Below are 13,290 nucleotides of genomic sequence, written 5' to 3' on the forward strand. Positions count from 1 at the left end.
GTTTCAAGCCTTTTTTTGAAAAATACAAATAATTCTGATCTCAGATCTCGTGGGTTACACCAAGTTTAGGCCTCATGTTTTTGTCTCTGTCTCCTTCTGTTTCTTTCTCTCTGTCTCTCGTTCTCTGTGGCATTGACCTGTAGGGAGAGTTTTCCAAGAAACTTTCTTTCATGGGGACTGTCACAGTAATAGTAGTCTGCCTTACCAAGGGTGGTGGAGGGAGTAACAAACAGGAATTCATTTGCATATTAGGCCACACCCCATGACACCAAGCCAGCCAGAACTGTGTTCCTGCTAAAAAACAAAACAAAAAAGCCCTGTTAACAACGTAGGTGAAGCACAGAGGGAGCCCTTTAAGAAAAGGGTCATGTAAATGTTGGCGCTTGCAAGCTTCGGCTGGTAGATCAATTCACTCTAAGTCAGAGGATTTCAAATTCCTGCCTTCAGAAGGGAGCTCCTCCTCCCCTCCCTCCGGCCATAACTTTTCAAACAGCAGTTGAGATCTCCTGCAAGTCCAACCTCGATGGATCATCTTCCAAAATGCACCAGGGTGGTTTGTGTGATGGATTTTTCTTTATCTGTACCCCACCTTTCTCCCCAATGGGAGCCCAGAGCTGCTTGCTTGCTTCTCCTCTCCTCTGTTTTATCCTCACAACAACCCTATGAGGTAGGTTAGGCTAAGAGTGTGTGACTGGCCCAAGGTTACCCAGTGAGCTTCCATAGCAGAGTGGGAATTCGAACCTGGGTTCCCTAGATCCTAGTTCAGAGGTGGCCAAACTCGCTTAATGGAAGAGCCACACAGAATAAACATCAGATGTGTGAGAGCTGCAAGACATCAGATGTTTGAAAGCCACAGGACAGGAAGGAAGGGAGGAAAATAGGTGAGGGAGAGAGGTGGAAAGAAAGCAACTTTAAATGTATTCTCCAAGCCACTGGCTGGCTTGCTTCAAGAAGTGATTTAAAGAGAGAAATGCTTTCTCCAAGCTGGCTGATGGGGGTGATGGGGGCTTTGAGAGCCACACAATATGTGTGAAAGAGCCACATGTGGCTCCTGGGCCACAGTTTGGCCACCCTTGTCCTAGTTCAACACTTTAACCACTACCAGTGTTCCCTCTAAACTGAGTTACTGTGAGCTAGCTCACAGTTTTTTTAACCTCCGACTCACACATTTTTGTCTTAGCTCAGAAAGGATGGCCCCTGAGCAAACTAATTTCTGCAGTAGGCTAATCGCTTGCTCACAACTTTAATGCCAGTAGCTCATGAAGTAGAATTATTGCTCACAAGACTTGACAGCTTAGGGGAAGCATTGACCACTGCACCATGTTGGGTCTCAATTTTTCTCTGTTTGCAATGTTTGAGCTCTTCAGGCATGGCTGATGCCCTGCGTGAATGGAGTGCCCCTTTCCCAGAATCCTTTGCTACACTCACACAGATGTGACGTTGGCAAAATATTTCCCCAAAGAGGGAAGTTTGAAAAACCTGTCAGTCACTTCAGCTGATTGGCTGGGAGCCAGTTTTAATCAGCAGGGCTGTGATCAATTAAGAGTTAATTAGCAGGAGTCTGCTTGTGGTGAGGTTTCATGGCCAACCTGTAACAGACCAGGGAAACAAAATAATGATCTGATGTGTGCAGTAAGCTGTTGTTTAAAAGGCAGTTGGTTAAGCACTGTTTAACTCATCAGCATTGAGAGAGCCCATGTTTGGTCATGGTTAGTGTGTCAGGCTAGGATCTTGCAAGGTGACTGTAATGTGGGCCTGACCTCCTTCGGAGGATTGTGGGGAGAATAAAACAGAGAAGAAGGAAATGGTGTAAGCTGCTTTGAGTCCTGCTAAGAAGAAAAGTGGAGTATAAATGAAATTTAAAACTAAGTTATGAATGACTGTTTTCTACAGGTGGTCATGTTACATCCTAGAAAGGTTTCCCATTGTAACCACAAGGGAGCAGTGTGCTCTTGGAGCACCCTCTTTGCAAATCTGGAAAATGTTACAGAATCCGGCCTCCTCTCCTCCCAGCAGCCTCTGTTTGTAACCATGGCGGCGGTGGCTGTTCCTTCCCCAGCCCTAGGGGTGCAAGCCTCTACCCGGGATCTGGGGATCCCTTGGATTATCATTCATTTCCAGACTACAGAGATCTATGCCAGGGGTGTCAAACTCATTTGTTATGAGGGCTGGATCTGACATAAATGAATCCTTGTCGGACCGGGCCGCGTGTGTTCCTATTTAAGATTAGGTAGCAGAGATATAAACTTTATAAAAGACGCAAGCACATTTTTTTTAAAAAAAACTCCTTAAAATAAAACATGTTTAACACATTAGCACAACATTCGTCTTGAAATGCTTTCTTTGTATTTCTCACATGGAATCCAGGGAACCGGGCAAAGAAAACTCTGCTTCTTTCCTTCCTTCACTATGGGATCAGGAGGGGGAGGAGCCGCAGGCAGTAGAAGGAAGAGAGGCTTGGCTCAGTAGCACCGCTGTGCGATTGAGAGAGCCTGGCAAAGCAATGGAGCCAATGGAGAAAATAGAGACTTTGCTGAGTAGCTCCTGAGCAATTGAAGAAGCCTGGCAAAGCAAGCTGTGATGCAGAAGGAAGCGAGAGGGAGAAGGAAGCAGATGACAGCCAGTGGCTTGGGGGCATGATTGGAGCTCTCTTGGGGCCTGATTCGGCCCCCAGGCCGCATGTTTGATGCCTCTGCTATGACATTGTGCCCCACTAAAGTCTCTGTCCTCCCCAGGCTCCACCCCCAAATCTCCAAGAGCTTCCCAACCTGGACCTGGCAACCCTACAACACCACATTCCGTGCTGGGGGGGGGGGGCTGAGAACCTGACAACCCTACCCAGCCCTGGCGATGGAACCCCTACTTAGAATGCTTGAGTCCCCTTGTGTTGTTTTCTAGGCCGTGATCCAGAACCCATTCAGCAATGGCGGAAGCCCAGCGACGGACGCCGTCAGCGGGGAGGCCCGCTTCGCATATTTCCCGGCCTCTACGGTGGGGGACGCCACAGCAGTGTCGGTGCAGACAACGGATCAGTCGCTAACCCAAGCCGGAGGTAGGAAGCGAGACACGTCGAGCATGTCTTCCATTGTCCTCTCTAGAGCAGGGGTGTCAAACTCATTTTATTATGAGGGCCAGATCTGACATAAATGAGACCTTGTTGGGCCAGGCCATGTCAGGCCAGGCCATGTGTGTACCTGTATAAGATTAGATAGCAGAGACATAAACTTTATAAAGAATACAGACAAACACAAATATTTTTTTTAAAAAAAAACTTAAAACATGCTTAAAACAGTAGGACTCTTCGGTCTTAAAGGTGCTGTCTTTGTTTTTCTCTCATGGGATCCAGGGAACTGGGCAAAGGAAGCTCTGGCTCTTTCCTTCCTTCCCCAGGGGACTGAGGAACCTCAGCCAATAGAAGGAAGAGAGACTTGGCTCGGTAGCTCTGCTATGTGATTGAGAGAGCCTGCCTCAGCCAATGGAGAAAATAGAGGTTTTGCTCTGTAGCTCCTGTGTGATTGAGCAAGCCTCGCAAAGCAAGCTGTGATGCAGAAGGAAGCAAGAGAGAGGAAGAAGGAAACAGATGACAGCCAGGTTCTTGTGGGCCTGATAGAAGCCCTCTGGGGGTCTGATTCGGCCCCCAAGCTGCATGTTTGACACCCCTGCTCTAGAGCATCATCAAGATGCTGAATTCTGGAACGTATTTAATTTTTTTTTTTGCCTTATTTTGTTTAACATGCACTTTTGCCCTGTCCTATCAACAGGAGATAGCATTTTTTAAATAAACCATTTTTATTTTGATAGCAGTTATACAATGTCCAGCAAGCATATAAAGATTGCAGTAGAATAATAATCTCATAGAAAGGTGATCACATATAAATACATGTAGTGTTCCATTACCATAAATAAAGTTCATCTTTTTTCTTTTTGTGTTTCTTCTTGTGCTAAAAACTCCAGAATTGAATACCAAGTACTGTAAAGATTCTTATTGATTTTTGAATACTATCATCTGATAAGACAGTTATTTTAGCCGTAATATACATTGACCACAGTTGTTTATACCAGGGTTTCGCAAACTTTTCCCCCGTGTGGCCCCATTATTTTTACACTTCTCCATCGTGGCCCATTAAAATTCGGGAGAGGAACTAGGAGACTTTGGGGATGAAGCTGGGAGACAGAAATTATGTCATTTCCTGTGGTGTCACTTCCAGTCAAGGGCCAACACAGAGACGTTGGGGGATGGAAGGAAGGAAAACAGAGCTCAGGCTTTGCAACCTGTGTCAGACTTCAAGCCTAGCTTTTATCTGCACAACACAGAGACGTTGAGGGATGGAAGGAAAAGAGAGCTCAGGCTTCAAGCCTAGCTTTTCTCTGCACAACAGAGAGATGGGAAAAGAAGGAAGCAGAGCAGAGCTCATGCTTTGCTGGGGGCAGGGCTAGCTTTGGCTTTTCTTGTGACTCGGTATTGAGGCTTCCGTGGCCCGGTACTGGGTCGCGACCCTGCAGATAGGAAACGGTGGTTTATACCATTGGTGCATTTTGGAGCTACATTGGTTTTTCCATTGCTGTGCAATGAAACTTTTGGCTGCAGATAAAAGTATTGAAATTGTGTCTGATTTCCCTGATGCGTCAGTTTTGGAATTCCAGCTATTAAAAAAAATGCTCAGGACATAGTTGGATAACCGCTCCTGTAATTAGATGTATTTTGGCTAATCATAGAATCATAGAGTTGGAAGAGACCTCCAGGGTCATCTAGTCCAACCCCCTGCACAATGCAGGAAACTCACAAATACCTCCCCCTAAATTCACATGACCGTCGTTGCTATCAGATGGCCATCTAGCCTCTGTTTAAAAACCTCCAAGGAAGGAGAGCCCACCACTAATACTTCTGTCCAAAAGTTTTGTAAAGTTGGGCAATCTAGACAGGAGATAGCATTCAGTCCTCTTTGCCTGCTGAATCTCATAAGCTGTGACTGTGAGAACTAGAAACTTGCTCATCCTTTCATCTAAAAATCTGAAGCAGCATTTCTCAGGAAGCATAAACCCACGTTGCATCCTTTTGCAGCCAACCTGTGGAATTGCTGCTTGCGTGCAAGATCTCCACATTGGCACCTTGCAGACTCTAGTGGTACCTCACATGGAGTTTCTGGTTACCCCAGGCGAGGTTTTCTCTGCACCCTTGCTCTCTCTGCCTTCCAGTGTGAGACTAATTCCTCCTCTGTTTTATTCCTCATTAGGCCAATTCTATGTAATGATGACCCCACAAGACGTATTGCCGACGGGAACGCAACGCACCATCGCCCCCCGCACTCACCCTTATTCTCCGTACGTACCGCTCCTGGAGCAGAGGGAACCATAGAGGTGTAGCCTGGCTGGCTACTGTACTTCTGCTTGGTAACCAAGACCCACAGGTGTTGCCTGGATGTACTGTCTGCTCAGGTTCTCATATGAACATATGAAGCTGCCTTACACTGAATCAGACCTTCGGTCCAACAAAATCAGTATTGTCTACTCAGACTGATAGCGGCTCTCCAGGGTCTCAAGCAGAGGTTTTTCACACCTATTTGCCTGGACCGTTTTTAGTTGGAGATGCCGGGGACTGAACCTGGGACCTTCTGCTTACCGAGCAGATGCTCTACCACTGAGCCACTGTCCCTTCTTCTCCTCTTCAAGGAAAGGAGTGGCCAAAGATAACAATATGGTGGAGACTCTCACTGACGGAGAAAAACGTATCTGGCTCTGCCCTGAAGGAGAATGTAGACCCTGCGGCTATCTTCACATGACTGTTTCCCACAGAGGGAAGCTTTAGTACCTAAAGATATGTCTGTGCTCCTGGGAGCTGTTTTGGGTCAGGGCCTAGGAGGAGAAAGCATCACTGATGGATTGATATCACTTCCGGGTGAAGACCCAGAAGTGATGTCACTGTGCATGCAAACACACAAACTCTATGGTATCCACGGCTTTTTTTTTTTTTGCAGAAAAAGCCCAGCAGGATCTCATTTGTATATTAGGCCACACCCCCTGGCATCACCATTGTTCCACACATTGTTTTCTACAAAAAAGCCCAGCAGGAATTCATTTACATATTAGGCCACACCCCTGATGCCAAGCCAACCAGAACCGTGTTCCTGTGCATTCCTGCTCAAAAAAAAGTCCTGATGGTATCTATGGTGATTTGATCAGTTTCCTGGGGGTGGCTGCTACATCAAAACATTGTGACTCCCCCCCCCCCCCCGCCCAAAGTGTTCCCTCTAAACTGAGTTCATGTGAGCTAGCTCACAGGTTTTTAGCCTCTGGCTCACACATTTTTGTCTTAGCTCAGCCTGCTCAGGAAAAACAGCCCCAGAGCAAACTAATTTATGTAGTAGCTTGCAGCTTTCATTCCATTCACTTCTTACAAAGTAGAATTTTTGCTCACAAGACTCCACAGATTAGAGGGTACATTGCCCCCCCCCCATTTCCCTCCTGTTGCTCACCTGTGAAACGGTGGGCAACAGAGGGTGGAGACAAAAGTTCTCCCAGTGAGTGCCTGCAGCCCTATTAGTACCCCTTTTTCCCCTCACATTTTGTGGTGGAAAGAGCACACTCTGACCGATTTCGCACTAGGGCTTGTTCCGAGTGGAGAGCCCTTTTGCCTCCAGCGCTTCTCTCTCTTTTCACACAAGGTACCCCAGAGCTGCAAGTCTGCGTGCTACTTATCAGAGGATCCTGCTTGCTGCGGAAAAGCAGTGCGCCAACTCACAGTTCTGGGGCAGCTTGTGCAAAAACAGAGAGAAGCGCTGGGAGCAAAAGGGTTCTCCACCCGGAAAAAGCCTAATGTGAAATTGGTCCCTGTCTCCCGCACCTTATTCAAGGATGGTGATGGAATAATAGATTGAGATCTTCCCATCCTCTCTTTTTGATAATTAAAAAAAGTGGGTGCGAAATATGATTTTGCTGCTTCATGATTCAGATGTTGAATGGGGCTATGAAGAGCTTCTTGATTCTTTAGGCAACTTTTTCTTTTCCTTGAAAACCTAGGAAAATGGACGGGACGCGGACGCCACGAGATGAGAGGAGGAGAGCCCAGCATAATGAAGGTGCGCAAGCAGAGCACCCTCCATTCTTCTTCATGTTGTATCTATAGCAGGGATTCCCAGCCCCTGGCTCAGGGACTGGGACTGGTCCACAGCCTGTTTCCAACCAGGCCATGCAGCCTCGCTGCCTCCTCATGGCACCTCCCCCCCCCCCTTTTCACCATTTTTAGGCTGGGGAAGGGGCCAGGAAGCACCGCCCAGGCCGACACCCCCCCCCCCACACACACACTGATCAGCTGATTGGCAGGGAAAACTGCGGCGGCGGCAGTGAGGAGAAAGTAAGGGCAACGCTGCTGTTTCAGTGGGTTGCTGGCCACTGTTGCTGTGGTTTTCCCCGCCAGTTGAGGGGTGTTGGCCTGGGAGACGCTTTACGGCCCCTTCCCCAGCCTTAAAATGGTGAAAAAGTGGGGGGGGGGCGGTGAGGTTGTGCGGCGGGGCGGAGGAGGAAACGGAGGAGGAGGTGCCACGGGGGGGAGGCTGAATTGGGTGCCCCCACCCTGGGGCCGCAGTGGGTGGGCCGGTCCCTGAGGCCAAAAAGGTTGGGGGCCACTGATCTATAGCACAGAAACTTTGTGCGGCTTTAGAATGCATTATTAGGGTTTGTAGAATCTTTTGGGCTCAAGTGCCGTGTTCTACTGGAGAAAGTTTTCCTTCCAGACGTTTCGTTCTCTGGGAGGAAAACTTTCTCCAGTAGAACACGGCACTTGAGCCCGAAAGATTCTACAAACCCTAATGATGTTACCAGCCGTGAAAACCTGAAATCTTAGAATGCATTGTTAGTGGTTTAAAAAAATTCCCCATTCTCTTATCATTCATCCAGTAGTCATTATGGCTGGTGTAAAATTGACATTTCCAAAGTTTAGCCATTTTTGCATTTTTGTGACAAAATAGACAGAGCCATTCTAAATAGTGTTGCATCTTTCCACATTCATTGAGTTCAGTGGACTTGGAAGGGTCCAAGTCTGCTCAGGATTGCATTGTAATAATCCTATCCTGGAACTTTTGGGCAAGACCACCAAAGCTGAATATAAGAACAGTTTTTCCCATGTTCGCTCTAACAAGTTTTGAGGAGCTGTGGATCCACACAACGGGCTCTGTGTGTTTGATGTCATCTGGTATATATGTCTTCTATATTGCTGTTTTTGTAATGCCTACGGAGGTAATTTTGAATGGTGGTGTAAGGAGGGCTGGAATTCTAGCAGGAGCTCCTTTGCATATTAGGCCACACACCAATTTAGCCAATCCTCCCAAGAGCTTACAAAAAAAGAGCCTTGTAAGCTTTTGGAGGATTGGCTAAATCAAGGGTGTGTGGCCTAATATGCAAAGGAGCTCCTGCTAGAATTCCAGCCCTGGGTATAAGCACTGTTCCATATGATAGGTTACTGATCCTGTTTGTTCCCAACATTGGATGCTGCTGGGTTTTGTTATTTTATTATCCTATCCTTTGTTCAAAGACCTCATGGGTAATATATGTGGTTCTCCTGTTTATACCAAGCTCCCCCCCACCCCCAAAAAACATCTTTAAAACAACCCTATGAAGTAGGTTAGGCTGAGAGCGAGCAACTGGCCCGCCATTGCCCAGGGAACTTCATAGTAGAGCTGGGATTCAAACTTGGGTCCTAGTCTGACATTCCTAACAGGTTACACTGGGCAGGGCCACTCTTTGCATGTTCAACATTCTCTCACCTCTTTATCCCTAGTGGAACGGAGGAGGCGAGACAAGATCAACAATTGGATTGTCCAGCTGTCGAAAATCATTCCAGACTGCAATACAGACAACAGCAAGACGGGAGCGGTGAGGGTTGCTGCGAGGGACAGGGACAGATAATGGGGAGGAGGAATTGGCCACAGTCGGAAATAGGAAGTCCCGGGTGGCTCTTCTTCCAAAACTCAAGGGGTGGAAGAGAGTTACCTTTTCCCTCACTGACTGCTTTGTTGCAGGGACGTTTTTAAACTCAGTTGAGGGAGGGACCAGGCTCTTCTCTCTTCGTGAACCCCCTCCACCTTGTGCTGATGTTGAGGCCACTGCTTTTCCCCATGTCCTTGCCGTAGGCACCCCTTTGGACTCCGAGCTTTGTTACAAGTGGCACTGGCAAAAAGCGGTGCCTGCAGATTGTGGGGCAGAAGGGGAAACTCCATAGGGGAGCCTTGCGGGTCTGGTGGGCAGCTTATCAGGGAGCCACTAGGGGGGGTGCCCGATAGCTGTGTGAGGTGTGCTCTCATGGTGACTTTGGGGAGTTTATTTATTGGGTTTCTGACTCGCCTTCCCCACCAGGCAAGTAACAACGTAGAATAAAAGCATCCATAAATAATTGATAAAAATTATTTTTAAAAACCTCATTATAATGCACAGACGGTGCATACAGTACGATTCCAGAGAAATAGAATCGATCAGCTTGGGGGGAAAGGTCAAAAAAGCTGAAACAGAGGGGAGGCCCGTTAAGGAAGTTGTCAGGGAAGGGTATGCTCCAGCTATCATTCGTTCCTTCCCCGGAGAGGGCTACAGCTCAGTGATCGAGCCACTGTGGAATATAGGACAACTTTTGCATGTCCCACAGAGTAAAGGAGGCATCCTCTCCAAAGCCTGCGACTACATCCGGGAGCTGCGCCAGACGAACCAGCGCATGCAGGAGACCTTCAAAGAAGCCGAGAGGCTGCAGATGGATAATGACTTATTACGGCAGCAGGTGGGCTTAGCAGTCGTGCGCCGCATCCTTTTTTTGCGGGGTGGGACAAATAAGTTGATAGAGGCCTGCCCATCGCCATGGAGACTAAATGGAACCTCCATGTTCAGGAGCAGGGTGTCTCTGGATGTCAGCCACTGGGGAGCTGCGATGTAGGGGAGGCTTTGACCTCCGTAACCTGCTTGTAGGCCTTTAGAGAGCATCCAGTTGGCAACTGTGGACAAATGCTGAACTAAGTAGCCCATTGAGCTGATCTAGGCAAACATAGCTTACATGCAGGCCCTCGCCCACAGCATGTGAAGTGGTACAGTCCTGTGGAGTGATACAGCCCTCCCCACTTCCCCGTGGGGACTAGACCTTTGACTTTGCAGCGATAGCTAACTTCTCTCCTGACTTTTTCCTCCCTTCTTTCTCTCCATCCCGCCCTTGCCAAGATTGAAGAACTGAAGAATGAAAATGCACTTCTGAGAGCCCAGCTGCAACAGCACGGGATCGAGATCGTGGGAGATGCCCCGGGGCAGTAACACCCCCCCCCTCTACTCACACACACACTGCCTCTCCACACGGGATCTCAACCTCCACTTTGGCTGTCCCTTTTTGTGTAGCGCAGAGAGACCCTTTCCCCCTCCTCCGAGTGAACCTTGCCTCAACCCCTCCCCCTGTGTGGGGATGTTAGAGGGGAGGGGGGAATTGGGGGAGGGGTGGGGTAAGCCTGACCGTGTGACATACTAGCCACACCATCCCCTCTTCTTTTTCCAAAAGGATCCTCCAAATGTCCTTGTCCTTTTTCTTTCCTGATTTCTTCTCCCCCTGTCCCTTTTCTCATCTTTTACTTAGGATATGTTAAGATTAAAGAGATGAAAGCTGCATTTTTTTAAAAAAATAGTAGACTTTTAACACTTCCTTTCCTACTCTGCTGGATCTTCGGGGCAAGGACGCAGCCTGGGAGACTTGGCCATTCAAGCTTATCCAGTTGCATCTTCTTCCTTGGCCCTTTTGGAGTCTCTCCACCTGGCAGGAAATGGGTAGATTACCTTGGCTGTTGGCCTGATGAGGAGGGATTTTGCCCTGTCCAGTTTGGCTGCCGGACTGAGGAAGCAGGAGCTTAGGCAGCTTTATGGCCCCCCATAAAGTAGGTGAATTTGCAAGAAAGAGTCTCGGACACAATCTACGGCTCTCTTCCCTTGTTCAAGGTGCACATGCGCAAAACGAGGCCTGCTCGCACAAGAGTCCAGGGGACGTTTCCTTGCCCACCTCACGTGCTAGCGCACACCCAGCCTTTAACATAACCATTTTGCAAAATCCAGTTACCGTTCCATTGCAGGCTGATGGCTTGAATTGTCAGGACTGGTTCACTCCAGCAGGAGAATGAAGCGGCAGACTGCTGAGATAGTCGACCGGACAGCAGCGTGGAAGGACCGCAAATGGCGATTTCCAGTCTTCACGTTAAAAAAAATCTGTGCAAGTTGAAAGCTAGCTCTGCAGTGAGAAAACTTCTTCCTCTTCTTTGCTAGCGATGCTGGCTTTCAAGTTGCAGGGAGTTTTTGACATAGGCTAGCATTGCAGTCGATGATTCTCTCCACGGGACAGTGCAGTCTGTTCTTTTTGTCTAATGCCCGCCTCATTCTCTTGCTTGTTTGAACCCGGGCATGTTGGAATAATGCGAAAGATCCCATTTTTGAATGCTGCTTCCTGCAAGTAGAAAACCAAGTAAACAGAGGGTCCCTGCTTATTTTCTGCTTGTGGGGGGAACGTTTTATGCAAAGGCAACATTCAGAGCTGGAACTCTCCCCTGCTTCTTTGAAGTGGCACACTTCCTTCTGCTGTCTCAATTCCACTTCATTCTCCTTGCGTGTGTGAACCTAGCCCAAGTCCCCTTCCGCATCTTCTCAGCAGGGCTCTGGTCGCAGCTAGATATTCCTGGATTGTGATTCTGAGGGCTCAGATACACAAGTTTCTTCCATCTCAAGCACCTCGCTTAGCTTTTGCAAGTTTAGGGGCTGGGACTGTTTTATTAAATTGGAGAATGGTTGTGGGGGTGGGGGACATACATGCGCCCACAGGATTTTAAGCCTGTTATCACTGGAAGAAACTGCATCTGGACAGCTTTCTCCTGTTAGAAGGGGGGGGGGGAATACAGGTGTAAGTTTGGTTTTACTCTATCTTGGGGGAAATTGCACATACCTGTATTTATTTTGTTTCTTCCCACTGAGGGCGAAAGCAGTTCAGGGGCTGGTTTTCCAGGTGTAAGCAAGAAGGGGTTAAAAGCCCTTCCCCCCCACCCCACCTTCTCTAATGCTTAACAAAGCAGTCCTGGAGGCTACATTTGCAAAAGAAGAAAAGGTCAAAACAATGTGAGTCCTTTATTGTGTCTTTCCCCCCCCCCACCAAACTCAAACCACTCTGTTATCACATTTTCCCTGAATTTTGTAAATTTTGTTTAGCACAGTGGAAAGCAATCTCCAAGACTGCTTGTATCTCCTTTTCCTCTTGTTTTGTTTAATTAGTTTGGGGGGGGGTGTTTTTTTTGTATAGAGGTACGTTGTTTGTAAGATAGCTGAAACCCGGGCAAATGACAGAAAAAAATCTTTTAGTGGTGGATTGAATTGACAACAGGGTTGCTTTGTTTCTGTTTTTGTTGTGTTTTTGATATTATATAATTTTTTAATTAAACTTCAGCAGTGTTTTAGGACTTCAGGTTAAAAAGAAAAAAAAAATCCAGAGATGAATTTTTAAAAGAAGCAATTACGGATATTTGAGGGTGAGGTGGTTTTTCCTCCCCCGTGCCAAGCAGTTTTTTTTTAAAAGGAAAACTGAAAAGAATTGCTCCTAGACAAATATTGTAATATAGCGAGTTTCTTAGGTTTGTTTTTTTTATATATATGCATAAATCTATATATCAGACCCCTCCCCCCCCTCAGAAAAACAAAACCAGGATTGCAGCCAGAATTGTGAAAATATTTGTATCGTTCTGACCCACTCTGACCCCCGGTGAAGGAGAGGTGGAAGGAAGAGACTTCAAATCACGGGAAAGAAAAGCAAAAAAAATATATGATTTTGTCAAAAATGAAGATGTGAGTTGGCTTGAAGAGTTTTGATTGTTGGAAAGTAGGAGATAATTCTGTTTATATATAAAAGAGAAAAAAAAAACCTGCACAGAAATAATTATGTTACCTGTGATCGTTTTTTGTGATTGACAGCATCAGCTGGAGGTTGGGATTGGGAAGGAATCAAATTGCTCTGTACTTACTGTTTCCGCCTGTGCTGCTCCTCCAGAAACAATGCAAGGGTCCTGATCCACAGTGTAGTAAGGTTGCCAGTTCTCAGTTGGGAAATACCTAGATTTGGGGGGGGGGGGGGGTGGACCTTAGCAGAATGCCATAAAAGTCCACCCTCCAACGCAGCCATTTTGTCCAGGTCAGCTGGAGATCAATTGAATTTGTGGGAGGTCTCTGGGTACCCCCTGCAGTTGCCTAACAGTGTAGTGATCTAGGGCTCAGTTCAAATAAGCTGGGAGTTTGTTCATGACAGGA

General features: G+C 47.3%; 1 protein-coding gene across 2 annotated transcripts in view; it reads left to right on the top strand.

Annotated features, from left to right (window-relative positions):
• Nucleotides 1–12,922, top strand: part of USF2 (upstream transcription factor 2, c-fos interacting) — a 40,294-nt gene extending 27,372 nt beyond the window's left edge. For both annotated transcript variants that reach the window (XM_060258155.1, XM_060258156.1), the window contains 6 exons: nt 2,899–3,052; nt 5,235–5,322; nt 7,018–7,076; nt 8,774–8,868; nt 9,632–9,760; nt 10,192–12,922. In XM_060258155.1, the coding sequence (XP_060114138.1) occupies nt 2,899–3,052; nt 5,235–5,322; nt 7,018–7,076; nt 8,774–8,868; nt 9,632–9,760; nt 10,192–10,281 (615 nt within the window). In that variant the 3' untranslated portion in view covers nt 10,282–12,922. The remainder of the gene's footprint in view (nt 1–2,898; nt 3,053–5,234; nt 5,323–7,017; nt 7,077–8,773; nt 8,869–9,631; nt 9,761–10,191) is intronic.
• Nucleotides 12,923–13,290: the final 368 nt, after the last annotated feature.

This window comes from Heteronotia binoei, chromosome 17 (genome assembly GCF_032191835.1).
Source record: "Heteronotia binoei isolate CCM8104 ecotype False Entrance Well chromosome 17, APGP_CSIRO_Hbin_v1, whole genome shotgun sequence".
In the NCBI taxonomy this organism is placed as follows: Eukaryota; Metazoa; Chordata; class Lepidosauria; order Squamata; family Gekkonidae; genus Heteronotia; species Heteronotia binoei.